The sequence below is a fragment of the Athene noctua genome, chromosome 3 (assembly GCF_965140245.1).
Source record: "Athene noctua chromosome 3, bAthNoc1.hap1.1, whole genome shotgun sequence".
NCBI lineage: Eukaryota > Metazoa > Chordata > Aves > Strigiformes > Strigidae > Athene > Athene noctua.
The window spans coordinates 18,650,677-18,676,657 of record NC_134039.1 but is presented as its reverse complement, the minus strand read 5'-3'; the positions used below and the strand labels follow the sequence as shown (position 1 = coordinate 18,676,657).

Sequence of the window (25,981 nt, the reverse complement as noted above, 5' to 3'; positions counted from 1 at the left end):
AAACGTTTCACTGGCCCACAGGCAGCAATTAACAGCCCTCTGCCGCCGCAGACCTGGAGCACCTGCGGTACTGATTAGCATCATTCAGGCTCCATGTGTTTCCCGCTCCCCTCCTCCTCTGGGATTTCTGCTGCCTGTGAACAAACACGTGTCACCGCGCTTCCTGCATGGTGGGCTTTGCAGAGAGTGATTCTGGGCCCAAACTGACCATCACTGGGGTCTTATTTTCCTCTCGGCAGGCTTTTATTTGCAGCATGATGAGAGGTTCTTCCGTCCTTTTATTTATCTGTTCTAAATAATTATATTTACTGTGGGGAACTGTATTTTCTCCTTTGTTTTGTGGGAACTGCTGACCCTGGCTCACATAGAATATTCCCTGCAGTTTAATTTCCCAGAGTTTGACAAAACACCAGGTAACTACGTTTTCATTACATCTACAGTAAGAGATTATGCCACGGCCTGACAGAATTAAGCCAATTTTTCCCTCCAAAGCTAATTCCATGTTGCCTGACTGATTGGCTTTGGGTAGCAGTTGCCAGTTCAAAGACTTCCCATCTCCACCATACAACGCCTCTGGCTGTGCCAGCATGACTGCTGGGGGCTGCATGGTGAACTGGATCGGGAAGCTGATCTGTTAAAAATAACCCCGACCAAAGAAAAAGGTTGTATTTAACTCCAGTCATTTTCCTGGGCCTGGCTCACTGCACAGACCTGCAAGCAGCAGCACTGTTGCACTGATGGGGTGGAGAGGAGACGAGGGTGAAGAGGCACGGAAAGAGCTGTTTCAGCCAACAAGGCTGCAGTTTGATAAGCATTTCTTTAAGAAGCCTAAATTGTGACTTCCATTTCCAGCTGACCCCCTCCTAGCTCAGCTCCATACGACATCAGTCATTCTTCTCTTCCTCCACACTATCTACACCCTCATGAGTTTGCAGCCTCACGTTTTCCCCTTGGCTGAATTTCTGTCATTTCCCTTTGTAAGCTGGTTCTTCTAGCCCTCTCATCCTTCTTCAACTTTTCTTTGAACTGCCTCGAATGTGCCAGCACTTTCATTGAAGTGGAATTCCCCAGACTGAGCACAGATTTCCATATGCAGCTGCACCGGAGTCTGCAGCAAGGCCAGTTACCTCTGCGATCCAGAGGGCAGCACCTCCCTGCTCGCCATAGAAACCCTGAGTGTCAGCCTGCCTTTGACAGGCATTACCACCCATCTCTCTTTCAGCACAAGCACTTTCAAATGACTCCTTCCCACTGAATAGCGATGCTGCGGTTTATTTTTTCCCCCAGGAGGCATCTGCTCTTGCCTCCCTCCGTCGTCCTCCCCCTCGCACCCCCCCTCACCTCCTGCTTGATTGGTTTGATGGGCTGATGGTCAGACATCCACCTGGGAGAAAACTCTGTCCGCTGCAGACGCTTCTCCTGAAACAGGGTTGAGAATTGAGGGAAGGAAAAAGAGAGTGGAGGAAATTAGGGCACATTGGTGATACTGGGAGGAGAAACTCTGGGGGCTAGAAGTGACCATGAAATCCCTATTAGTTTTACAAGGGTAGAAAACAAGCAAGCTGAACTCAATCCAAGAACATCACACTGACTGCAGAACCCATTTTACAAAGCCATGTAGCTGAAGGATCCCATTCCAAATCTGTCTCATCTGAAAACATTCAGTTGATGGACAATACCCTTCGGAGTTTTGGGGCTCTGACATACCAGCTCAAGCAGACTTAGCTAGGACAGCTAAAGCAGCCACTGCCCCTTCAGGAGAGCCAGCTGAGAAACAGCAGTAAAAGTGGAATCACAGGCAGTTTGCATAGAAAAGCTAGGCTGTAAATCGCAGCAGTTCAAAAGCAGACAGAGATTCCCTGCTAGCAGAAAAGGGACACAGAACATGGCTGAAGACAGTAACCCCTTCAGCCATCCTACCTACACTGCCGTGCAGTCATGAACCAGATCCTTAAGTATCAACTCTAGCCCTGCCACTCCATAGGGGGAGAGTGTCTCTCCCCATACACAAGCTGAACAGCCCCCGCATCCATGACACTTGCAGGCTGGAGGCGGGGGGGGGAGCAGGACGGAGTGACAGCTGCTTGGATTTAGCTCTCCTTCAATCAGCTAACGTCCAAGCTCTTAGAAGCGGTCAAAGAGAGGTAAACAGGATGTCATGACTCCTCACCTTCTGTGCAATCATGTTGCAGATCTCCGGCAGGAAGTCTTCACTCAAGAGTTTGTAGAGCTGCCGCTCTCTAAGGGAAGTCCTCTCTCTGAAGCTCTCTGTGACCTGCCTCCACTCCTCTTCCGTCTGACACAGCAGCCACCATGTCCCACGGCCAGGCCCTTGGGACCCTTCAACAACATGAAAGGATGTTATCTCCACAGCAGTTATGACTAAAAACTTTTCTTCATCCCTTCTCCTCTCTTCAGGGCTCAGGAAGAGCGAAGGTATGGCCAATGGCCACTCTTAAGAGAAACATACTCTTTGCTGTAGACCCAAAGCTCTCTTGATCCACCAGAAGTGCTGCTACCTTCTCTAGCGACACTGAAAGCGATGCCAAGACACAGAGGAAGTATACAGGTGAAGAAGTAATGGTAGCACTTTGCAACACATGGGTAATGTGACATCCCTATAGCCAGCCAGTTATGATGAACCAGAGAAAAGGATCTAAATTGTTTCTTGTAATGGAGGCTGTCAGCCAGAGCAGGACATAGGGTAATGCAAAAGTATGACTTAGTCTGGCAGCAGAATAAAACCATTGAAATTTAATGTATTTGAAACAAGGTGCTTTTTTTTTTCCTTTTTTTTTTTTTTTTTTAAGCACTGCAAACCTTTGCTGCGGTGAATAAAACCTCCCATTCTCCCCAAATGAAACATTTTGTTTGCAGGCACTTGAAAGAACAGAAGAGGAAGTGAAGGATGGGCTTCATCGGGCTGCCAGATGAGGGGGAAGTTCCAAAAGTTCATATCCCATCCCTGCTCAATACAAAGTGGGATCTGAAGCAGATCTCCCACCGCTCTGAGGCATGTCCCAACTACCAAGATACTCTGAGCTGTTCTGCCTTGTGTGAAACATTTGAATATTAATTGCGAAGGAAGGACTCTCTCACATGGTGGTTGGAACACCCACTTGGAGGGGGAAAATGTGGTTCCTGCTTCACAAATGTTTACACAGAGCAGAGAAGCCTCATGGGTTGCATCTTGCATGCTTTTGCCCTGGGATGCTCTCAAAGCAACAAATGTTGTGACTCATTTTTGGGGAGGGGGAAGACATTAGTTCAAACCCCTTCAAGCTGAGGGGTTCTCAGCTCCCTCTAGACTTTTCTAAAGCTAACCACAGGCTACTGTAAAGAAAGCAATGGTCACCACCCCCACTGGCAGATGTCACACGGCTTCTCAGAGCATTTTCAAGCAAATTAACTATGGAAAATTTAAAGAAGAAGAAAAAAAAAAAAAAGAGCTGACCCTGGGTCGTTTTGTGGATTTAAGCTGCCAGCGGCTCTGGCACACAAGCTATCAGGTTGCCCCAGGAAGACTGAAAAGTTGCAGCCTCCTTTCAGCCACCTGCTCTCTTGTCAGAAACCTCCATGCCGCAGCAGTGTCACAGAGCAAGAGTGTGCTAGCTCCAGGTCACAGGCCAGCCTACAGCTTAACCCACCCTTGGCTTCAGCTCCAGTGAACGCACTGGGGACTGGCAACTGAGATGGTGAAGGACCAATCACGTGCTGGTTTCTGCTGCCCTGGTTATGTGAAGTTGTCCCCTGCCCACCTGCAGTGGGGACCTTACCTGCATGCTGCCCCCAGAGCCTGCACCCCTGTTTCCCCTTCCCTTGCCAGCTGCCTATGGGTGACTCATTTCAGTAGCAACCAGGACTAAGGCATTGCTTTGTGCCACCAAAAGATTACTCTGCAGCTGAAGCAACACAATTTGCTGGAAGACAATGATATGATATGACCCCCAGTGCCTCATGTGCATTGCTTCAGCTCTGCTGCCCAGCTCTGGAGCAGCCACCAGGAAATCTGAAGACAAAGGGCAAAGGGAAGGAGGCATGGGAAAGATAATGCCACCCTTGCCTTTTACTATGGGGCAACAGGCAGGCTGAGCCCATGGGTTATGTGGAAGCCAATGGATTCACATGTATGACAAATGAGTCCCAGCCCCCTTGAACTCACTTTCATGTTATGTTGCCAACTTGCTTTTTCTGCTTGCCTCGTTAACCCTTAGGTGAGCATCCCCAAGATATCATTTACTGAGCTCAGCCACCTAATGGACACCAGGAAAGAGAGGCGAGCAGAATCAAAATGGTTCTTCCTTCCCTATCTTGGCATCACTGACCCCACTCTCTTCCCAGTCTGAAAAAATGCACCCACTCCAGACAGGGGACTGTGGTCACATCATTCCCTGAGGAGTAAGGGCCATTCACAGCCCATTTCCATCAACTTTAGTAAGTGGGTGGGCCCCCAGGACCTAGAGTAACCCAATATCTTAGGTTTCTTCTCTCAAACTAATCCATGATAAGATAGGAAGCCTGCGCAGGTGCTCAGGCTCCCAGCTGAAAGGCAGCCTGTAATGCCGACCCCTCCTTCCCAACTCTGGCCCCAACCACCAGCAGGAAGACTCTCTCTTTCCTGAGAAAGGCATCTCACTGGGCTTTGATAATTTAAGAGCCATGTTAGCTGATTATATCAAACCTGACCCCACAAAATCTCTTTACCATTTCTTATCTGAGTCTCGCGGATTAGCAAGTTTTCTTCTGCCTTCTCCCTACCAAAAAAGAAAGAGAAGGAGTGATACAATAAATACATTACCTCACATCACTGAAATGCAGCTGCTTCTGAGAAGAATGGGGGAAGCAGCAATTGTTCAATGCACAGCAGAACCATGAAAAAAACACTGTGCAGAAAACACATTTGATAGATATTTTCACATAGATATTTATCATAGCTTCATAAAATTTTGATAAGTGAAGGGTGCAGGCTGGAGTTTCACAAGGACAGTATTTCAATTCTTATAGGAAGCATCCCAAAATCTATACTGACTCAAATGGCCAGGATTTTTTGACTTCAACTGCTACACAATGAACGTGCCCTTTATCAGGAGTGTATCCCCTAGCACCGCATGGAGGACAGGCATTCGAAGTGAAGCGGTTGGAAGAGTGATATCTACTGTTTCACCAAGTTTGGCTTCCAGCTCAGTCAGAATTTTCTTTGGAGAGTGATCAAAGCATCCACCAAGTCTGAGCTTGCTTCACTTCAGAGATGCATTGAAATTATGGCTGCATGGTATATACATACTTATTGGGGGAACCCCAGAAGTACATCATACTTCCCCCTGGAAACACAGGCATTTTACATCTATTGCAGGAACAACCTTTCCATACCTCAGCAGATTTTCCTCCAATAGTTTTTTCCGCTTTGGGGGTCGCCCTCGTCTCTTGCCTGTTTTCCCAGGAGCGTTTGGGGTGTTTGTCTGCCCCCCACATCCCCTGTGAAAAAGCAAAACCACCATGAAGGATCTGCTGAGCAAGGGAACTGTGGCTGGCAGGATGGGAGAAGAGCAGGGAAATCAGAACAGCTGCTAGGAACCCAACCAAAGGAGGGATTAAAGCAGAGCAGCAACGGGATGGAGAGGGGAGGAGAGGAGGGATTCCCACTGGCTGGGAGCCTGATCTGGGAGCCGCCGGCACGATGCAGGGCAGACGGGGAGGAATGTGGTGGGGCAGGCAGCATCGCTCCCACAGCAGGCTCTCCTGGTGCCACAAAGGCTGCAGGCTGGCTCCGACACAATGTGCAACACGGGGCAGCTCGCAGTCTGCTTGGCAACTCCAGTCTCGCCCCGCACCGCCCCAGCCCTCTCCCAGGCCCCCCCCGCGCTGCCGCATGCTCCCCCCTGCTGCCCCCCGACACAACAGCAGTCAGGCGGAGTCCCCTCCAGCCAGGCTGGCTGTGCTGTCCCCCGCCTCGCCCCCTGCACCCAGACACGAGGAGGGGGGATGTATGGGGGCTGTTACCTGTCTGAAGCCAGCTCTCCGTTGGTTTTCCCCTGCACTGGGTCCTCCTTGTACATCCGTGTGCCATAGAAGTACCAGTACAGGGCACCGCTGCTGTCCTCACCCAGTGGCTCCACGCGGAGGCTGTCTGCATCCAAGCCCTGCGCCCACCAGGAGCCCCCCGCCAGACGGTGACAAGTTGAAAAGCGGCCACATTGTCACACAAAACATGATGACACCCCTCTGCAAACACCTCCCTCCCTCTCTCCTCCCCTCCCACCATGCCACAGCAGCAGTACAGCTGCTCCTCCGACCGAGCTGGGAAAATGTTACTCCAGGGGGAAGGCAACATTCGCTCTCTGTCCAGGGAGGGATTTAGATTGGCATCTCTAATTTGAATGGCCTCTCTCGTTTTAACATTTCATCTCTGGTGCTCCTGACAGGGAAGGTCTAATTAGTGCTGGCGACAGTCACGCACAGCCCTGAGAAGCTCCCTTCCCCCTTCCCACCAACACCCTTCCCCCCCAGCCTCCCCAATACACTTCAGCCCCATCCTTTCATCTCACACCATCCTTCAGCAAGGCAGTCTCAGCTCTCACAGCCCTGCCATTACTGTTGGAGCATCTCCAAATTCATTCTTCGCAGGAAGAGTAGCCAATGAAGCAAATTTACTTAGCAACTCTCGTGCTATGAATACATCTGTGCAGGACAAGGGCCCCATGAGACGTTCTGAGCACTTGCCTTGGGTCCTCTGCAAGGCAGGGGAGGAGATGGGGATCTGCCGACCCATGCACCACCACTGATTACCTGGCCTTAAAATACACTTAACAGCATCAACCCTTCTCTTCCCAGGAAGATTCACAGATCTGGCCCAGCTCCTGCAGCCACACCATTTCCCCCTTCCCTGCTGCCCAAAGCACCTTGAGGAGGTCGAAGACATCATCTGCATCGAGGCGGTAGTCACAGAGGCGGTGCAGGATCTCCACCCGGGTACGCAGGGGTAGCTCCTGGAAGGTGGACTCCCGCAAGGGGTTGGGTTTCCCTTCCTCCAGCTCCCAGCGGTAGTTGATGATGTCCTCCAGGTAGCTGTGAAATGTCTGGGATCTAACCAAGGAAACAAAGTCCCACACGCTCACTGTAGTTCACCATGCCAAAACCACCTGGTGCAACCAAGAAACTAGAACAAACACAAGACAGAGACAGCTAACACTTGAAGGAAAACTGTGCCCCATGACAGCTATGGTTAGGTGCAGCTCTGTAACTCAGGTTCCCAAAACACAGCAAGCTCATTGCAACACCGTGGGATTTCACATTCTACACATACAGCTTACAGGACTCTGCATTACTGTTATTTCTATCCAAGTTGAAAGAACAAGCTAAATATGATGCCAACTCAGCCTCATCCCCTTTCTCTCCCAACAGGCAGTGCCTTGTGCTAGCATCAACATCAACCCTTTACTAAAATAGGATGCAAGAAGCCAACAAGTCTGATCCCCTTCCACTTCTCCCTACTTCATGTGGAGACCCTCTTCTTCAGCTTTCCATTTGCTCCTCACATCTGCCATTGTCAAGCCCTGCTCTTCTCTCCGCTTCTTAAGTATTTTCCATGTCCTGGCTCAGTGCCTTGAAACTTCCCATAGTCGATTGTCTCCTCCCCACTTTGCTGTTGTATGCTTCCCACACTCCTGTTGTGGCCCCTGTTCTCCTCTCCTCCATCCCCAAAGGTGCTGTTGCTTTCTGCCTGTTCCTCCAACCAGTGGCTCTGGCAGGACATCTGCACAGCCCAGTTAATGCATGCAGCTTGGACCCTGCCACACCGCGAGCCTCATTCCCAACATGCGTGTACCTCCCAAATAGGGTTCAGCCCAGAGGACTCTCTCCTCTCTAGTCTCCCAGATGATCAAGCTGAACACTCAAGCTCTTCATAAACGCTGCTACTAGAACAATCTTTCTCATTTTCTAGCTGGGCCACATTGTCTCCCTTTCATCCCTAGCAGTTCACTGCATAACCCAAGGAAACACGCATTTCTTACCCTTATCTGGAATTGAGGGTAAATGTCCCCATCTGACACACATTAGACTGTTGATGGAGCTTAAGGCTAAAAGAACTCCTGTCTATATTTTAATGAGACTTAAGTCCTTATTCAGACTGATGAAAATTTCAGAGCAGGGAATGAAAAAGGGTTAGTGAGGCTGTGTGTCCTTAAATGTAAAACTTTCTTAAGATCTGTCCATTTCACTTGGAATCCTGAGACTTGCCAGGCTCTCAGCCTGCTTGAGTTGTGTACCCTGAGCACAGCAAAGGGGGACCCCCCCATGCCCCAGTCATTCTTGCACACACGGGAAGTCCATATGCCAGCAAGAACACCACTGGGTACACATTCCCACCAGCTCTCAAAAAGGCAGCTCAACTTGATAGGTTTTTGGCACAAACAGATTACTCTATATGATTAATGGAACCATGCCAGCACTACAGAATTACATTTGCCTGAGAAATTGCTAACTACTACAAAAGCTATTATTTTTTAACAAAGAGATAGAAGAGCACATCCAGCTGAAGACAGATCATTAAAAGTCAACAAGAAGTTAGATATTAGGCGGCTTCATGTGTTTGGTAAACACTGGATGTCTTTGCATGGACCATAACTGGACAGTGACTGCAAGAATGAAGGAACAGATGCCACATGATTCCTTAAGCCATGTCCACCTGGCAGTGTTCCCCTTCCTCTTTGAGTGGAGAGAAGTTGATGCTACCACCCTGCAGATCAATCCCCACCAGCCTGCTTCCTTCTGACGTCAAATGCAAGCTGACCTCTCAGAGAGATCTCCTCTCACCGGATGAGTATTACCATCTCTCTGGCTGTATGTAACAACAGATACTTGCAGGTACCTGGAACTAGTGCCTCCTGCAGCCTGGAGTTTGTTCTCTTGTGCATGACGCAAGAAAAGCATCGGTATTTCCAAGTATCATTGTTTTGCCACACTATATCAGCTATCAAACAAATGCAACTTGAAACAGTCCTCTACACTGACAAAGTTTACTCAACAAAAGATTGTTTTATGAAATAATTTCTGTGCTGCCTCAAGTACTAATTTTAGTAGATACAGCAACTATCTTTTAGACACAGCAACTACCTTTTCTTAAAATGAAATGTGGCACACAGTACACCTCCCTGAAGTAGCTGTGCATTCCCACATGTCACCTCATATACCTCAAGACCTAAGCCAACTTCCAGCAAGGACTTCAACTTGGCAAAAAGTGAGATACTAAATTCTCTTTGCAGACTTTTTATCTTTAAGAGTGTTATTTGATCACACAGTTTAAATGTTAGATGCTTACTGAAGCCATTGGATTAAAACAAAAAGACAGACAGATATAACTAGTTTTCAGAACAGAAATAGTGATGAAAACATCTTTTCCTGAAAGCATGAAAGCAACACCTATATTCGGATGCTTAGTCCATTGCAGAAGGTGTAAGCTCTCAGAGAGCATCCAAGTTTCAGCCCCTCAAGTTCAGTTGTTCAACTCCGTCAGAGCTCAAGGCAGGAGATTATTTAATCAGATCTGACAGAAAGGCTCTGGATATTTCCAGTAAGATTGACTGAAAAAACAGTTTCCATAGGATCCTGAAAAACTAGTGGGTGACATGGGATTCCAGGAAGAAGCAACAAAAGTAACAGGGTTTTACCAGATCCCGTTTTTCTGGCTAAATGTTTTTCTACCAGAAAAAAAAAAAAAAAGGCATGGATCAGACAGATACTTTTACTGCTTGCATGAGTTCACTTACCTTGCTCTACCATTTTGGCTACTCTCAAAGAAAACTGATCCAGGAAGTCCCTCAATTCCAGAACATCATCTGAAATCTTTGCCTATGTAACCCTCATTTCCTCTGGGGACTGGGTCTGTTGACTTAACCAATTTGGTTTGAGTCTGACTTTCACGTAAGTGGCTAACATCTGAAATTTCCGCCATCCACCCAATGTTCGATACATTACAAGCTCTGTTCTCAAGAGTACTTTGAGTTCCTACCCCCATCAGTTTTCAAAGACAGCTACTGTGCATTTGTCGCTTTGAATAAGGATAGAAATGAGAACTAGAGATGGGAACCAGATGTCTCAACGCATTCCCAATCACTCTCAATCTTACCCAATTTATATTTTCCCTTTTCATGGGGGCTAGCCTCTTTTTTCCAGACAAATGTGGGGTGCTCGTCTTCAACCTGTCTGCTACACCTATGGTTAGTCTCACTTAGTCTGTCACTTATTAAATTTCCCTTTGAAAAAGGTTTCTGAAACAGCGCCCTTGGTTTGGAGAAGAAAATCTGCAGGGAGCACAGTAGTCTGTGAGAACCCTGCCCTTAGGATTTTTCTTTGTGCAAAGCATAAATGCACAGGACTGTTTAGCATTATCCATAAAATTCAAAACCAAGAATCAGACAGACAGGGTCCAGGAGTGGAATGACCTGGATGCAGTCTATCAAATACCCTTTTTTTCAAGCTCACTAATAGCACAGTGAAACACCTGCAGGTATAGCAAGTCCTACAGAGTCTCTGCTACAACTGAGAACCTCTGAAAACCCTTTTTTAGGTGGGAAGGCAGAAAGGAGATCACCAAGCTGAGGACACAGATGTATCTCTTCTCCTGAGGCTCTCAGCATCACTGGGACTTGTGAAAACACTCAACCAATGGAGGCAATGTTAAGTCAGCAATGTCCTTTCTCTACAAATCCGAGTATTTCCAAGGAGGATCAGTTGGTACATGGGCACATTCTGTCTCAGGGCACATATCCAAACAAAAATCAACTCTCTCCTGAAAGTAAATTGGGGGTACTAGAAACAATTTATAAAAAAGTGTCAGACCATGGGCCACAACTGTCACCCTATCTCAATCACTTCTACCTTCCCCTGCCATACAGCACAAGCATCTTACATACAGCTCATTAACCAAAATATTACAGAAATCACCTACAAGAGGTCAGAAAAGTTACCTTAGAGTGCTCTGCAGCTGTAAAACTTCATCATTCCCACTGTCTTGCTCCCCATCCCAACTTCACTAGCACCATTAATATTTCAGAAAACTGAGACAAGTTTCCCTCACGTGTCACAATATCCCTTATCTTGCAGTTGCCACTCCATGTGCAAAGCAATTTGGATAGCTGTAGCATGGAAGTGGTGGAATAGTACCCGTGTATCTATGGATACATTTCTAGTGAGCCCAGTGCAATTCATAGCCTTGTCTCTGGCTGTGCTCTGAAACCACAGGGTTGTTGTCAGAGGTCCCTAACTTTTTTTGCAACGATTAGAAAGGAGGTCAAAGCTGAATTGTACCTGTGGTTGAAAGTTTTAATCATAAGTTGTGGACCTCTACATAAAATGAAATCTGGGGTACAGGGAAGGACACGACCTAGCACGTCAGTGTTAAAGGGAAGGAATAACAGCAGACAATCCACAAGAGTACCAACCAGTGAGGTTGCAGCTCAAGTTGCCTGTGATAAGTAGCAGCTGCAAGAAAATCATGGCATAAAGAAGATGGGAGCAAGTCAAAGGAGGGGCTCCACTCCAACACGGGTATCAACAGTCAGAGAAATGATACACCCCCTGAGAGCTCAGTGCTGCAGCCCGGCCATCTGCTGCCCGGCTGCCTCCCAGAGAGGGAGGTTTCTCTGTGCTCCAGGAGAGGGGAGCTGAGGACTCCTCCCCCTGCCTGGCGATCCCAATCAGCAGTCTGCCTCCGCGGTGGCTTCCCCTGCTCGCAGAAGAGGCATCCTTCCCATCGCCCAGGGTTTTAATGCACAGAGCCACACTGCTGTCGGAAATAGAAGCTTGGCCAGCGAGCCCCCATCCCACTGCTCAGCACTGTGCCCAGTTTCCTGGAGGGGCTCCTTTCAAGACCTCTGGAAGAGAGGGTGAAAATTCCACAGGGTTGACAGGATAGATGGAAAAATTTGGCCAGAGCTTCTGGTGAGCACGCTTGGAAGGGGACAGCTGCACCCAGAGACCTCAGCCCCACAGGGACTCTGTCAGGAAAACTCAATGTGAAATGCCTTCTGAGCAAACCCAGCATCACTGGGGCTGGAATTACATGTAGACACACACACTTTTTTTTTTTTTTTTTATCCTCATGCCTGGAAGAAGCAGAGCCACTTGTGCTTTTGGTTTTAAAGTCTCCAAAGTAAATCAAATCTTGGCTGGGAAACTGTAAACAAAATCAAGCCAAAAAAACAAAAGCAAAAACAAACACTGGCTCAGTAAGAGAGTCCCTGTGTCAATCTGCACTTCCCACAGGCAGGGTGCCACAGCCTGAGTGTGGAATTGCTGTCACAGCACACTTCTCTATCTGGTCTGTTGCTGCCAATTTTGTTACAAGCCCCCGCCTCCAGTCCCCTAAAAAAAACCCTAAAACCCCCCCGACAAAACTCCCAACTCTATGAGAGTAAAAACTGGATTCAAAGAAATGTTAGGGCACGCAATTGCAAATATTGGAGATGAAAATCTCTCAAGGATGCTCAGATACTGCTGGCACACATAGATAAGTCTTCTGAAAGTTCAGATGCCAAATAATTGCCTGGACCCAGTAGCTAGAATATCTATCACACTGACAGTGTTTTAAGTCTCTCGTTTCATTTAATTTACAAAATGCAACAGAAGAGTAAATACTGGAACGCTCTTGAACTAAAACTGCTAGGAAAATGGCAAGCCTGACCTGTGTCTAATCCCAGACATTATATTGTTCCGTACTTGTGATTAAAACCAAGAGCCCTGAGAAAAACAGAGGATGACGGAGAACAGGAACAACAATAGACCTCCTCCACCTCCTGCCCAAGAGCAGTACGTGGGAGGAACGTGGAAAACCAGACCTGGGAGAGCTCAGTCTTTCCTTCAGAGATTATTTAAACAGGAATATAATTACTGTAGTACTTTTTAGAGTTGGCCAGTAAGAATAATAATAGAGGTGATACTTCTGTCTAGTAGAAGCTTTAAAAGCTGAAAAAGACTTGGATTCCCTCCAGCCACCAAGCACAAGCATTGCTTTTACAAGGTTCTCAATAATAAGTGAAAAAAGACTTCTTGGGCATCTAATTCACAGCACACAAGAGAACTGTTTTTGTCTCTGTGATCTCTCTAGTTAAAAAAAAACCAACAACAACAATCAAGGTCTTATCAGAACAGACGTTTTATCATGTAATTAATATTATGGACTGAAGATATTTCACCTTATGGGCTGGCACCTTTTAAGATCTGAATTGGCAAAAAGACACCAGCTTGATGTTGGGAGTCACTCAGGTGTTAATGAGAGCATTAACTGACAGATGGCATTCAAGATATTTCTCCCCTCTCCAATGAAGACAGCTTCTTTGCTATAGCAGAGATCAGAAAAGCTTATTTCTTAACAAGCGTACAATGCTTTGGCACAAAGGCAAGCCCTCTAGAAGGTAATAGGAAGGATTCAGGGTTTGCTGGAATGACCTCAGTCAAACATCATTAACAGGGTCAGGAGAAGCAAAGCCTATTTCAGAAGAAAAAAAATAATGTAAGGGCCCCCATGATCAATCTATCGTGGCTTGTCACAAAGAGAAAGCTTAGGCTGACCTTAGAAGCAATATGAGTTACTACTACCAGCCTGACCTTGAGCTCTCATGTAACAATGGAGAGGGGTTTTTTTACTGTATTAATGAGCTTTCTTATCTGAGGTGGGGGAGGAAGCCTTATGAACCAGCTTGTACTTTACCTTCAAACAATTTACCCTACTGAGAAGCTAAGTCAGGCATGATGAAGGGGGAAAAAAGATACTACCTCATCCTTCTGGGAGAGAAAAGGGTTGGATAAGTATATTACCCATTTCCTTCCAAGCCCTCTGTGTGCAGCTCACTCAGAAGGTGTGTAAGCCAACAGAAAGCATGTATTCCTCAGACCATGGGCCAACTTGTCATCAGGGCAATCAGACTGGCAGAGGCTCAAGGACAACAAGCACCTTGAAGGGTCTCTCCTCAAAACACTTCACTGCAGCGGAGCAAAGTGACCAAGAAGCTGGAGATCCAGGGATCGTGACCTTAAATTTTACCATCCACAATCTGTTTCCAATTCAACTGTCAGTGCCACTAGCTGCACCACTCTCCTGCTCCATTGGTGGGGACAGACTTCACAAATTCCAGCCAGGGTCAGTCTTGAGAAAAGCAGTAACTCCCGGCCACACCAAACTGGTGACAGACCTCGGCAAGGTCCAACCCTGGCAGAGACCTTGTGATGGAGGAAACAAACACCCAGGCTCATCCTTCTTTTTAGTGCCCTCTTCTGATTCATGCCTGCAGAAAACCAGCTGGCCTACAACTGGCTGTAAACAAAAGGAAGACAGCTGACACTAACAGACCCTGAATGAGATCACAAAATGGGAAGAAAAAAAAGTAATCAAACTGGACGGATCAAAGCTCCAGAGCAAAGTTTCTCCTCCCAGACAGATGAGATTACTGGAGTACAAGACCACCACGAGGCATGTACAGCCCTGCCTCTTGTCCTCCACTGCTAGCGAGAACTAGTTTTCTGAATGCAGACATTACTCAAACCTCAAGTAATCCTGTGGCTTACTTGGGTGGCCATCACTGCACTGCACTGGCAGTGAAGGGGAGGAAAAAGACACCTGAAGAATTGAGCGGGTGGATTGCACGGAGCTCTACACACAATGACCTTTGTCTTCATCATTGCTGAACACAGGAAGACATTCTTTCTACATTGCATCCATGGTTTTGTTTCAAAGCATAAGGAAGAAATAGCCAGTTAGCAAATGCTAAGCAGTTGCAGGTCTTCACCAAAGTAGTAGTCTAAGTCCTGGATTTCACAGTCTGAAACATGAGTGATCAGAGGTTTCCACAATCGTGAAAGACACACCCAAGTCTTCCACAAAAGTAAAGGACAACAGAGTGATTTCAGCACCCTAGTAATTCCTGGTCCCTGTCTCTCACTTATCCATCCCATAACTTGTTTCCAGAGCTCAAATGTGGCACTGAGATGATCCCCAAGAATATGCTGAAGAGATGATTAGAGAAGACATCAGGGTTCTGAACCTTTCATCCCATATAACATAAAGTTAGGACAGAAGGTTCTCCAGCAGAAGGGCTGCTTGATCTTGCTAAGGAAATCTAATTTACACAGTTGGATGCTGGGGAATACATCACCTTCCCAGCTGAACTCCTAAAGTGTTCATGTTTAGGAGAAAGAAAAAACAGCTAAGAATAACCAAGGCTGTCAGCAGCTAAGAGTACTCCACTCCTGCTACTTGTCTTCCTCCATCTTACCTCAAGTGATCTTCCATACAAGAAGAACTGGGGAAGCTGAAAGGGGAGCTTGCAGATATGCTATGTCCCACAGAGAAGCAGAATAGGAACAGCTATGGAGAGAGGCAGTGTCTCCAGGGATGCAGAGAGAATGAAGAGCTGATGTGGGCTGTCTAGTCTAATAAGGGATCACACCACAGGAGCATGTGCTGGCTTGACAGAAGCAAGTGCAGCCACTTAACCTGGGTATGACAGCTGAAGTGGTAGCTTTTCTTTGCTAACGCCAAAAAAGGGGATCATGAAGGAAGAAAAGGAAACCACGAGGTCACCACAGCTGCCCACCCTTCAGGGAGGTTCCAGGTCTGCTCATGCAGACTTCTTCCTCCAGCCACAGCGAAAAACCTGAGCAACAAGCAAGTTTCCAGGTTGGGCTTCTTAGCTTTACTAGACCACACTCACCAACTCCTGAATTAGATGGAGATGCCCTTTTACCTACTGTGAGCTGATATGTGCTGCCTTCCACCCCTTTTCTTTCACACAAGGAACAGGAGGCAGTAAGTCCACCCCTTCAAAAGGGGATGCCGGCTGTAGGAGCTGAACTCATCTTACGCGCCAATGTGGCAAAAGGGCATGCACGCTCTGATCTCCCCCAGCTGCCTATGGTCCACGCTTCTCCTGTGATTTAGCTTTTATCTAGCAGCCACCCTACACATGACACAGCTACTGGGAGTGGCTTGTTTGTTATTTGGCTAAAGGAAGGCAGAAAAGCAGCAGAGATACTAGCGCAGATACAGCACTGTCCTGCATTGGCCTCTTCTGGAAAGGCTCTTCCCTTAGGCTGGCAAATGCCAGGGACAGGCAGGAGTGCTGAGATAAGTGTCTATTTGATCTTCTCTCCCCCATTCACCCTGGATTTTTTCACTGCTTTATGCTCACAAAACGCCAATGCAGCTAATCAGTGCTCTGTGACCCCTGTTAATTGGGCTGTGTGAGAGAAAGACAGCACTGGCAGGAGAAATCACACATACCTGCTACTTTGAACTGTCCTGTCATTTTCTGTCTCCCTGCTTGTAGAAGCTCCAAGCACCCTTCTGTGAGCCAGGGCTGCTCTATTTTCATCGCCATCCCCAGGATCAGCAGGAGAGGCCACAAGTGTTTTGTGTGGTTGTCCTACCTCTAACACCTCAAGGTACAGGAGGGCAACAAAGGCATGTTTCTGATTCTCCTTCCACGTGAGAAGGTGAAAGTGATTTCTGGTGAAGGAAACACAGTCTGAAAGCACTGATGGTCCTTCTTCCACCTATGTCCAGCTGCTCCTCGCTGACCTCATCTTGTGTCTCTGCTACTCTCCCACCCCACTCCACCCCAATACCAGGAAGAAGCGAGCAGATGCCCAGCATCCATCTCCCCGTCTCAGGAGACCAGAGCCTATTCGGCCAAGTAAGCCAGAGGAAGAAAGCAGTTGGTGTGAAGATGTGAAGCACTGTGGTTGGATTTGCCAAGCCTAGTGGATTTATGCAGTACTTGAAGGATGAGGAAGATGCATATGGTTAACTAGATGCACACTGGGTGTGGGGGCCTGCATTTGATTTTTAGGTAGGAGCAAGGGCTGCTGTGTGTCTTTGTTGTTTGATTAGGTAAAGGAAGAAATAAGAACATGAGCAGCAATAAAACCAAAGCAGCCAGAAACATCTCAAACAATGGCCAAAGGCCAAGGTACGTAAGGTACCAAAGCAAGATAAAGTCCTGGGAGCAAAGAGGATGAGCAGGAAGATGCATACACTGCCCAGACAGATTCAGAAAATATTAATGGAATTAACATAAAACTTAAAACGTGATGACTACCTGTTTGTTTTTCAATGCTAGTTCAACCCTTCCTTCAAACTCAGTGAGTCTCTGCACAGTCTCCATGAAGGGAAGATTTGTGCTCTCTATGCATGCAAGATTTTGGGGTAGTGGTGTGGACAGAGAAGCAGGATCCCCTTCCCCCACTACTGATGCAGCAATTTGTGTGAAAACTGATAGTGAGAAATCAACGAGTTGGATAACTGGATTAAAATGGGAGAAAAATAAGTCTGGTAAGAGATCCTGAGACATCACTGTGGTGAGTAAACAGTGTTGCTATATATATTTGTGAAAACATCAACTAAGGTAGCAATAGATGAACAGCAAGGATGAATACAAAGAAGAGACAATTTGAGACAGTTTAAAAAAATTGTATTTTTTCCTAATTGTAACTGCATAAATGCAATTAATTGTGATTATGCTATTTTCTACAGGCATTGCTGGGTTTGTCTCAGGATGACCGTGTTCACACCAAAAGTGTGTTTAAACACACCCGTCCAGCTTTGCCAGCATACTAACCCCACAAATAATCTGTACTTCACCTTTTATTCAATTTTACACTTAAGACACTACCCTGAAACCATTAATCAAAGGGCTCAATAACAAATCAGTTGCCTTCAGCGTGAAGTACAACCCATGAGAGTAGCAAGGGTAGGTTTAAATTCCAAGAGGAAACCATCTCTGTAATCAGCTACTAACATGCTCTTCCCACCTACCATCATAGGTTAAAACATGTACCACAGCTCCAGTATGGAGGAAGGCAGATGATATTGCAACTACTTTTTTTCTTCTTGCCTAAAACCAGAGACCTCAGTTCCTTGAGACGTGGCTGAAATTGTAAAATATTGGCAATCTGGAAATATATAGGAATTTATACAGAAAAGTCCTGGTAAGACTGCCTGTCAGACATTCTGCCTGTCTGATCAGGAAGACTTGAGTGTCTGTCAAGCAGTAAGTGGTTTCTGCTTCTTTGATGGGGGTTTCACTAGACAGTCCATCAGTCATAAAGGAGACAAGATCCATGCCCCCAGCAGTGTCAGCTGCTCTTTTCCTGCCTTGAGGAATCAATCTGTTGAGCTGAGGGAGCTCATGAAAGAGGCAATATCAGTTACTGAAGCTTTACCCAGAAAGGGAGGCAGAGCTGGTCAGAGAACAGGGTGGTACCAGTGCTGATGCCATCACTCATTATGTGTGAGGTGGAAAGGACCAAGGAAAGAAGCCATCTCACCCCAAGCACCTATGATAAATTAATGATTGAACTGAAAATGTCTCTCTATCACACCTAAAGAAATTTTGGTGTCAAGCTGGCATGTGATACTGTGGGAGGATGCAAGGGGGATGTCTAACTGTATATCACCTCTTGATGTGTGATGACATTGATCTTGCCTGGGGAAGGGCCAGGGAAAATGGCTTTCGTTAAGCAATAGCACCATAGTGAATAGGATCAGAGAGCTGAGGAGAGTCGGAGCCCAAGAATTCCCTATCCAATGGGATCTATCACTACAGCTAGACTAGGAACATGAATTTTTCCCTGAGAGTATGCTCAGATCAAATGGTAAGAATGTCCAGAGACCCTGACGTGCAGTTTTCTGTCAGGCTCAAAATCAGAAAATGAGTGACAAATGCCACTGGCAAAGGCAGAATGGCAGGAGGCAGAAGGGAGGTCCCAAGTTTCAGAGCCAACACCGGGGTGTGTACTGAAGGCTCTGGAGTGTATGCTGGTACAGGACAGGAAGATAACAGTGATGAGATGTCATGACGATCAGTACTTAAATTGGTGGTCCTGGTGCTCAAGACAGAGGTGCGGAGTTGGAGAGCCAGCTGAAAGAAGAATGCAACTGACCTGCAGGGCACAGCTGGTCCCCTGATGACGCATAAGATCACTAAGAGAAGATTAAGCAATACGGATGCCAAACAAGATTTTACAGGCACATCAGCAGGCAGCAGGCTTGATAACACTGACAGACTTAATGGTATCAGTAAATTATGTCACTTTTAGGATGCAACAGAAAAGCAAAGAACCCAGGTTCTCCTCAGAGCACGTGCTCATGAAGCAATAAATCCGAGACACAGCAGTTCCTGGGGTCGGTTTTAGAGACCAAGAAGCAATTCCTGGGCCTCAAAATAAAACCTGCCTGATCTGGACATTTCTGAGCACAATTTAACAAAGGGAGGTACCTTTTTCCCCACAACACATAGGAAGCCAGATTTTTGTCAGCCTTGTAAAGACAGGAGGGTCCCTAGGTGGGGTGAAATGCTGATTCTGAAAAAGCCCTGATCAGCAGGTGAAACTCCTCCAGTCCCTGCATGGATGGATGCCTCCAAGCACCCCTCTGGAATTTCGAGCACTGCATTTTTCTCTGCCCAGTTCTTTCCCAAGGCTTATCAGACAGAGGATGGGAATCACTTATAGGCATAACAATCCCACAGCCAGGACAGCGTTTGAAGCCTGGGGGCTTCTGCATTGCTTCTGTGTCAAGTACCTTGGCTTTGAATAATAAAAGGCAATCTCTTGAAGGATCAAAAAGGAAAACAAAAAGAACCAGTGTTAGAACTATTTATTAACTAACCCAAGAACTAGTAACAGGTCGTTAGACACAATAAAAAGGGAGAGAGAAGGATCTCGGTGCTCAAGAGGGAAACAACTACCTTGTGGGAAGTCAACTGTCAGTAAGTGGGGGGAGATTTGTGTAATGCTGGTGTGAGGTGAGAGGCCTGGTAAGAAGCAGGCTGCTGACTACTGCTTTGAAGGGTTCTGCTAGGGGAGACCGATTCACGCATGCTGGGTGCATAACCAGCACACACTGATCTGACCTGGGAAACCCATGCAGGGAGATGTTGATGGCCACACAGACAAAATGAAGTGTGAAAACCACCGCTGCACTCTCAGCTCTTGCTCCATGTGCACACTTTGACTCTTAAGGCATGGAGTTTTTCTCCTCTTGTTTTGTGTCCTGCTCTGTGTGACCCTGACAACCAACCACACAGTGTATGCCCCAAAAGCCACTCTGAATGTAATGAAATGAAGATGAAGCCATAGTAGCCTCTATTTCTGGAGGTATGAACACAGCCTTCTGGATGGTCCAAAATTAAGGAATGTATCTAGAGCCCAGCTTTCACCTTCTGAACTGATGTGGTAAGAAAGCAAGGGCTTTGGTTGGTCTATTTCACCTCTCCCATCAATTACCTTTACCTGCATCTAATCAGGCTTCAATACATGCTTGCCAATTTTCATCCACGTGTTTTTTTCTTTCTACTACTGTTATTTGACGGTGAGAAGCAGCAGATCAGCAGATCAACCCTTGGGAGTTGGAGGTGATTAACTTACAAAACACCCAAATACAACTCCTATATTCTGAAAGAGCAAATAGGAATGAGGCTTATTGTGCTCCACATTCAGACTGGAAGAGGATCATTACTTACTATTCATTCCTGGATCCTTGAAGAACAAGTGAAGCCAGCTTAATGCTGCATTGTTCATTCCTAGTGCCCATCAACAGAAAGCATGCTCCCGATTCATAGCCATAAGGAAACACAACAGTTTTGCTGTGCCACAGGCTCTCGAGTGTTTAGGGGCTGCAGAGAGTACCTTAGGGTATTACAGTGATGATGAGCACTGTGGGGAAGAAGCTAGTTATTGTCTTGATGACGATGATGGGGAAACAGGACACATGCATGCATTACAGCACAAATCCATATGAACCAAGCCTTTATGTGCCTTGCTACTCAGAGAAAAATATGCTTAATGTGGGAGAAGAGAGCCCCTTTTGAGGCAAAAAAATACCTAGCATGGGGTTGACTTGAAGCAAACAAGCTTAGCAGATTCATTACTATGAACCAGACCCACACATTACAAGTTTCTGGGGAGAATGGATAAACACAACTTTTTACAAATAAAAAAACGCGTCCTAAAGAAGTTCCTTTGGGGATTTGTTTCAATAGGTCTTTATACTTCGTTTCTCTAAAGCTTAAACCACTACACTGGTTGAGACAGAAAGAAACTGAGTGAGGAAGAATGGAGAGTAAAATGAGAAAAAAAAAGTATAGGTGACTTAGAACAGAGACTGATATGACACACCAAATTATCATAGTGGCTTAGCAGCTGGCTAGCAGCTGCCCCAGCTGTTCATCAAGCTCACTGGGGCTAAAAGGTCCAAGAAAATAATTTCAGAACTTCTCCAATATTCACCCTTGGACTAAAAATTGGTTTCTGAACCTGGCTGAGGTGCTGGGAGGTGGCCTGCAAAACCAGCTGTGCTGGAGCAAAAATCCTGCACCAGTGGTTTGGAGCATCACTACCTTGAAATGCAAGTCTCAAAAGTGAGAGCAAAGGTTTCACGTGGAGAGAACATCTACATCTTGTTCCCCTCTCTCCCTCATTCTTTGTCTTCTTCCTTCAAAGGAGAAGATGTTTTCAGTTGCCTTCTCAATTTCTTTCTTCATGATTGCTTTCTTCCTCCTCTCCAGAGTACTTGATTTGCAACATCAAGAACTTAAAACCACAGCTGTCCATTTCATATTTCAAACTCTGACATTGGCATGATGACATCACTGCAGTTTCCAAGACTCTTCTCTATTCATCCTTTTAGGTTTAGCCACCTAATTGCTCCCTGTCAATGTTTTGCGTAACTCCCTCTGCCCAGCTATCCTATTTGTCTCTCATCTATCTGCTCTGACAATAACAGCACAGCTTTCATGCTTTTTTTCTGCCACCATTTTCCGTCCTTGTTCTCCACCACATCTATGGAATAGCACTTCCAGAACATGCTACCGACTTTTCTCCAAATTCTTCTTTAAAGATTCATTTTATCCATCTGAGAATCAAAGACATTTACTTAGCTTTATTTATACTTGAACTCTATAATTTTATTCCACTGTGCTTCTCGTTAATCTCTGAATGACTGTGTTATTTTACTGCTGTAATCTCATCCTTCCTTTCCCAACACCTGCCAGCTGCCTCATTTTCAAGTTTTACCCTTTAAAAGGCTCACCTTGCATAGCTTGGCTATTATCATAATAAATATTAATATTAGATTCAAGATGACCAATGTAGCCACTTCATCTCCCTTGCCCCCTTCATGGTATCTCCTGCACCGATGATACTGAGTCAATTCCAGAGGCCATTCACCGATCTCCATGACGTATGCATGGCAGCACTTGTTAAAAAGTCAGACTGTAAACAATGCTCATCTTGTTGATATTCACTTGGCATTCGTGAATATGATTCTGAGTTAGTGAGGTGCTTTGTGGCTGGGCCACTGAAACAGTTGTTATAATCAAGGTTACTGGCACAACTGCAAGAGCCAGCTGTTAAACTCTTTCTGAAAGGTGGTGGTCCCTAGGTCTGCTGTGACTGAAGCCGGGGCTGGCTGCCCCAGATGTTATGGCACAGACTGAAGTGTTGAATTCATTCAGATTATTTTAGTAGCTTGGTTTAGCTGTTCCACAGCCCAGTTCACGACAGTATCTATGAGACTGAAAACCTGGCACTGGTTTGCCAGCTATCCCAGTTGATCTGCCACTTTATCCCAAAATAGAGGTTCTTAAAGGACACAGCACACAGTCACATGCAGAGGGGCAATTGCAAGATGTTAAGCGCTTTATTGAGGTCACTTTTACCAAAACATGAGATCTGGGATAACCCCCAAAGTAGCCTGTAAAGAGACAGTCTACAGAGAACAAAAGACAAGGATAGACAAAAGGGACAAAGCAGAAGGAAGAAGCAAAATACTCAGAGCTATTAAACACAGTCCTCAGAAACAGGCATTCTGCCCCAATGGGTTAGAAGATTTCAGACTACCCCTTATGTCTTTCTGATGGAAACTCAAATAAGCGATTACAGAACAAGTATTAGAAAATAAGCATAACAGGGGCAGTATTCTTGATTGGTAATTCAACAAGTAGGAAACAGCTCTTCAGATGCCCTACTGGGAGTATTTCTCAATGCCACCACCAAGGATATGAAAGAAATAATTGAAACAGCTGCAGGAGAGGGAAGAGGAGTTAAGGAATATCCTCTTATTATTCATATTAGAACAAATCACATGCAAACTATAAGCCAAAGTCTGCAAGGTTAGTTTACAGATCCAGAAAGAGCTTAAGGTGGGTGCAAAACAGATGATCCACTTGGGAAGAAAAAATTCCAATGCACTAAGGGAACAAATACCAAAACAAAAAAATAATTGAGGTTTCTAAGGAAGCAAATGCTGTCTGTGGTGCCACTGAAGTCAATTAGATAGTTTTCAGCTACAGTGATGGACCAATCTCTTAGGATAAAAAAAAAAAAAAATCTCATGGGGCACAGGCAAGGGCAGAGATACTGGTTTTGTTTCTCCTCACTTTCTGGCACCTTTTTCATGTTGAAAAAATAAAACATGTTATAAGAAAAAGCAAATAAAATGGTTTTTAAGAGACAATATCAGCATGAAAAATGCTTTCCAATGAGAAATATGAGAAAGTCATTGAAACTTTTTGTGCCATCACTTTAGAAAAATAGTGAAATTGCAATAACAGAGCAGTGAAGAAATGAACTTCTCCCAAAGAAATGCTGCACAGCAGGAGCTTTTCTGGATTATTTTAGTTGAGTGTACACATCCATGTCACACCATCATTTCTTACTTAAAAACAGCTGCAGAAGGCTCCTGCTGTGGCCGCTGCCGTTAGCTGAAGCTCTGATCTTCCTGTCTTGATACAACTCATCAAGTCGCATTTCCTGCTGGAATTAGAGTGGCAGCCCCTAGGGACTATGCAGCTGCCCAATTTATATCAGAGAGTCTAAAGCAAGCACTAGTATTTTTTCAAACTGCCTTTTTTTTTTTTATTTTTTATTAATCCCAAATTCTATTAAGAATTTTCTCCCTCTCCACTTTCCAGGCATTTACATTTTGAAACAATTAAAATAAAACATTCAAGGACTGTGCACAAAAGTTAGAGGCAGGAGAAAGTATAGCTAAACTCACTGGCATCACACCAAACCATGGCTATAGCATAAAACTGAGCCAACAGATCAAAAAGCTTCAAGAATATTAGTTATTACATCACTAGTAGTTAGATAGTAAGGATGGTATATGAATACTATGAAGGGTATTTATAAAACAACAAAAGCTGCAGATCATGGCACAAAAGTATTTAGCATCAGAGCAAAAAGAGGAGAGCAAGAGGGAAACTGTCCCGGCCAAGTGCTCAAACCATCTGCTGCCAGGTAAGGACAGCTACAGGGTCATCACTAAAGATGCTAGAAGCCAGAAATGCATATTACCATCTCTTTTGTTCTGTACTTCTACAGTGCTTAACAGAGCAAGAACCAAATCAGTGAAGAATCTTTCTAACAGCTATGATAGGTTATGATAAATAAGAGTTTGGAGAAGATCATGTGACATTCCATTAAGTAGTCTCCGAGTTAAACACAGATATCCGTAACTCAAAGAAACTCAAAGAAAGTTACCAGACATTCAACACTCCTTAACCACCAAGCAGTGTAAAAAACAGTCACTCTCTTGTACGTGATTCTTTTTTTAAAAAGGACTGTCACAAAGAATATCAAAACCAAGGCAAAGTGGCTCTACTTCAAAATCAAGAAACACAGAACCCTACAAAAGTATTAATCTCGTATTTTTTCAAAGAATAAAAAGCAAATCAAAGTAGAGTATGTTAAATTGTGCATTAGAAGGGCTCTCAGCTAGGTTCCACTTCCAAAATTACTTGAGAGCACATTATAATTAGTAAAGGTACGTGACAGTTTTATACCCCTCTATGATGCATGATTAAAGCCAGGCAGCCCAGCTCTGCCACAAGTTCTGCACGCCGTCAAAACAGATGTGACAAGAACTACAAGCTGCTCCCAGACACTGTGAGAAAGCATAGGCAGATAACATTTTGGCCATCAAAGAGGTAAGACACGATACAAAACTAATTAAAGCTCAAAACCCCTTGGAGAGGTAGATAAACTGTTTTATATGGGGTTATATGATGAATCTTATGCCTGTGCCGCAGTGCTCCAGCTGAAGAACAAGGATGAGAACAAGCTCCTACCTTCCCCTCTGAGGTGCAACTGGGAGCAAAGTTTACAGCCTAAAGATTAACAGATCACAGCCTCAGCACCAGGATGTGGAGCACAAATGACTGGAGAAATCACTGCTGTAGTGATCTGTGAAACTGCTGATTTTTCCCATGCAAGACAGATACCTATGATCTGTCTGCAACAGAAAAATATGGAGTCTTGGCTCATCATGATAAACCAAATCTAAACTCCACACAAATTCTGCCTCTTACATTTGCACATCTTTGTCCACTGAGCACTCAGAAAATCAGTTAGGGCCTCAACTCCTTACCATTAACTGTGAACAAGCTAGGTACAGTTGGGAAGCCATGCATCAGTCAAGGCCTATGCTCCCTGAACTCAGGTTAGAGGGAACAAAGGTGTTGGAAATAAACGTGTAAGGAGCAAGGAAAATTTGGTGCTCTAAAAACACACATTTATTTTGGGTAAGTATTCCATAACTGGTTTGTAAGCATGAAACAACAATGGGGCAATTTATTTATGAGAAGTGTATCATTTTAATTCTCACTTACCTACAGATTTCCGTATTTAGACTACATCTTAATGCTTCTTTCTTTGTGACATCCCTCTGCATATAGCACCGTTCCCTCGTTTCCAGATAGCTTCCCCCACTGCTTCCTCTGCAATGATTAAGAGCCCACCTCTCTAACACACCAGTGGCTCCAGGCAGTTTTCCAGATATAGCCCTTCAGCCATTTCCACCATGCTGCTCCTGTTGTGCCCTTTTCCTCATCTCCTCTGCAGAAATGACTTTTCTCGTTATTCCCCTGCCCACGAGGTAGTCCCCTTCTACAGGAGGTGCTGTAGAAAGGGTGCAACTGGTTTCTCC

The 25,981-nt window shown here is 45.5% G+C and overlaps 1 protein-coding gene across 4 annotated transcripts in view; it reads right to left on the bottom strand.

Annotated features, from left to right (window-relative positions):
* The window catches only part of CECR2 (CECR2 histone acetyl-lysine reader), a 102,975-nt gene that overhangs the window by 25,311 nt on the left and 51,683 nt on the right, over positions 1 to 25,981 (bottom strand). For 3 of the 4 annotated variants that reach the window (XR_012633381.1, XM_074902161.1, XM_074902163.1), the window contains exons 3-8: positions 6,900 to 7,083; positions 6,001 to 6,140; positions 5,371 to 5,475; positions 4,705 to 4,754; positions 2,171 to 2,340; positions 1,342 to 1,419 (exon numbers count right to left, since the gene is read on the bottom strand). Coding sequence is in view for 3 of the 4 variants with exons in the window: in XM_074902161.1 (XP_074758262.1) it covers positions 1,342 to 1,419; positions 2,171 to 2,340; positions 4,705 to 4,754; positions 5,371 to 5,475; positions 6,001 to 6,140; positions 6,900 to 7,083 (727 nt within the window). In the remaining variant the exon portion in view is untranslated. The remainder of the gene's footprint in view (positions 1 to 1,341; positions 1,420 to 2,170; positions 2,341 to 4,704; positions 4,755 to 5,370; positions 5,476 to 6,000; positions 6,141 to 6,899; positions 7,084 to 25,981) is intronic. The other variant, XM_074902162.1, reaches the window with a different exon arrangement.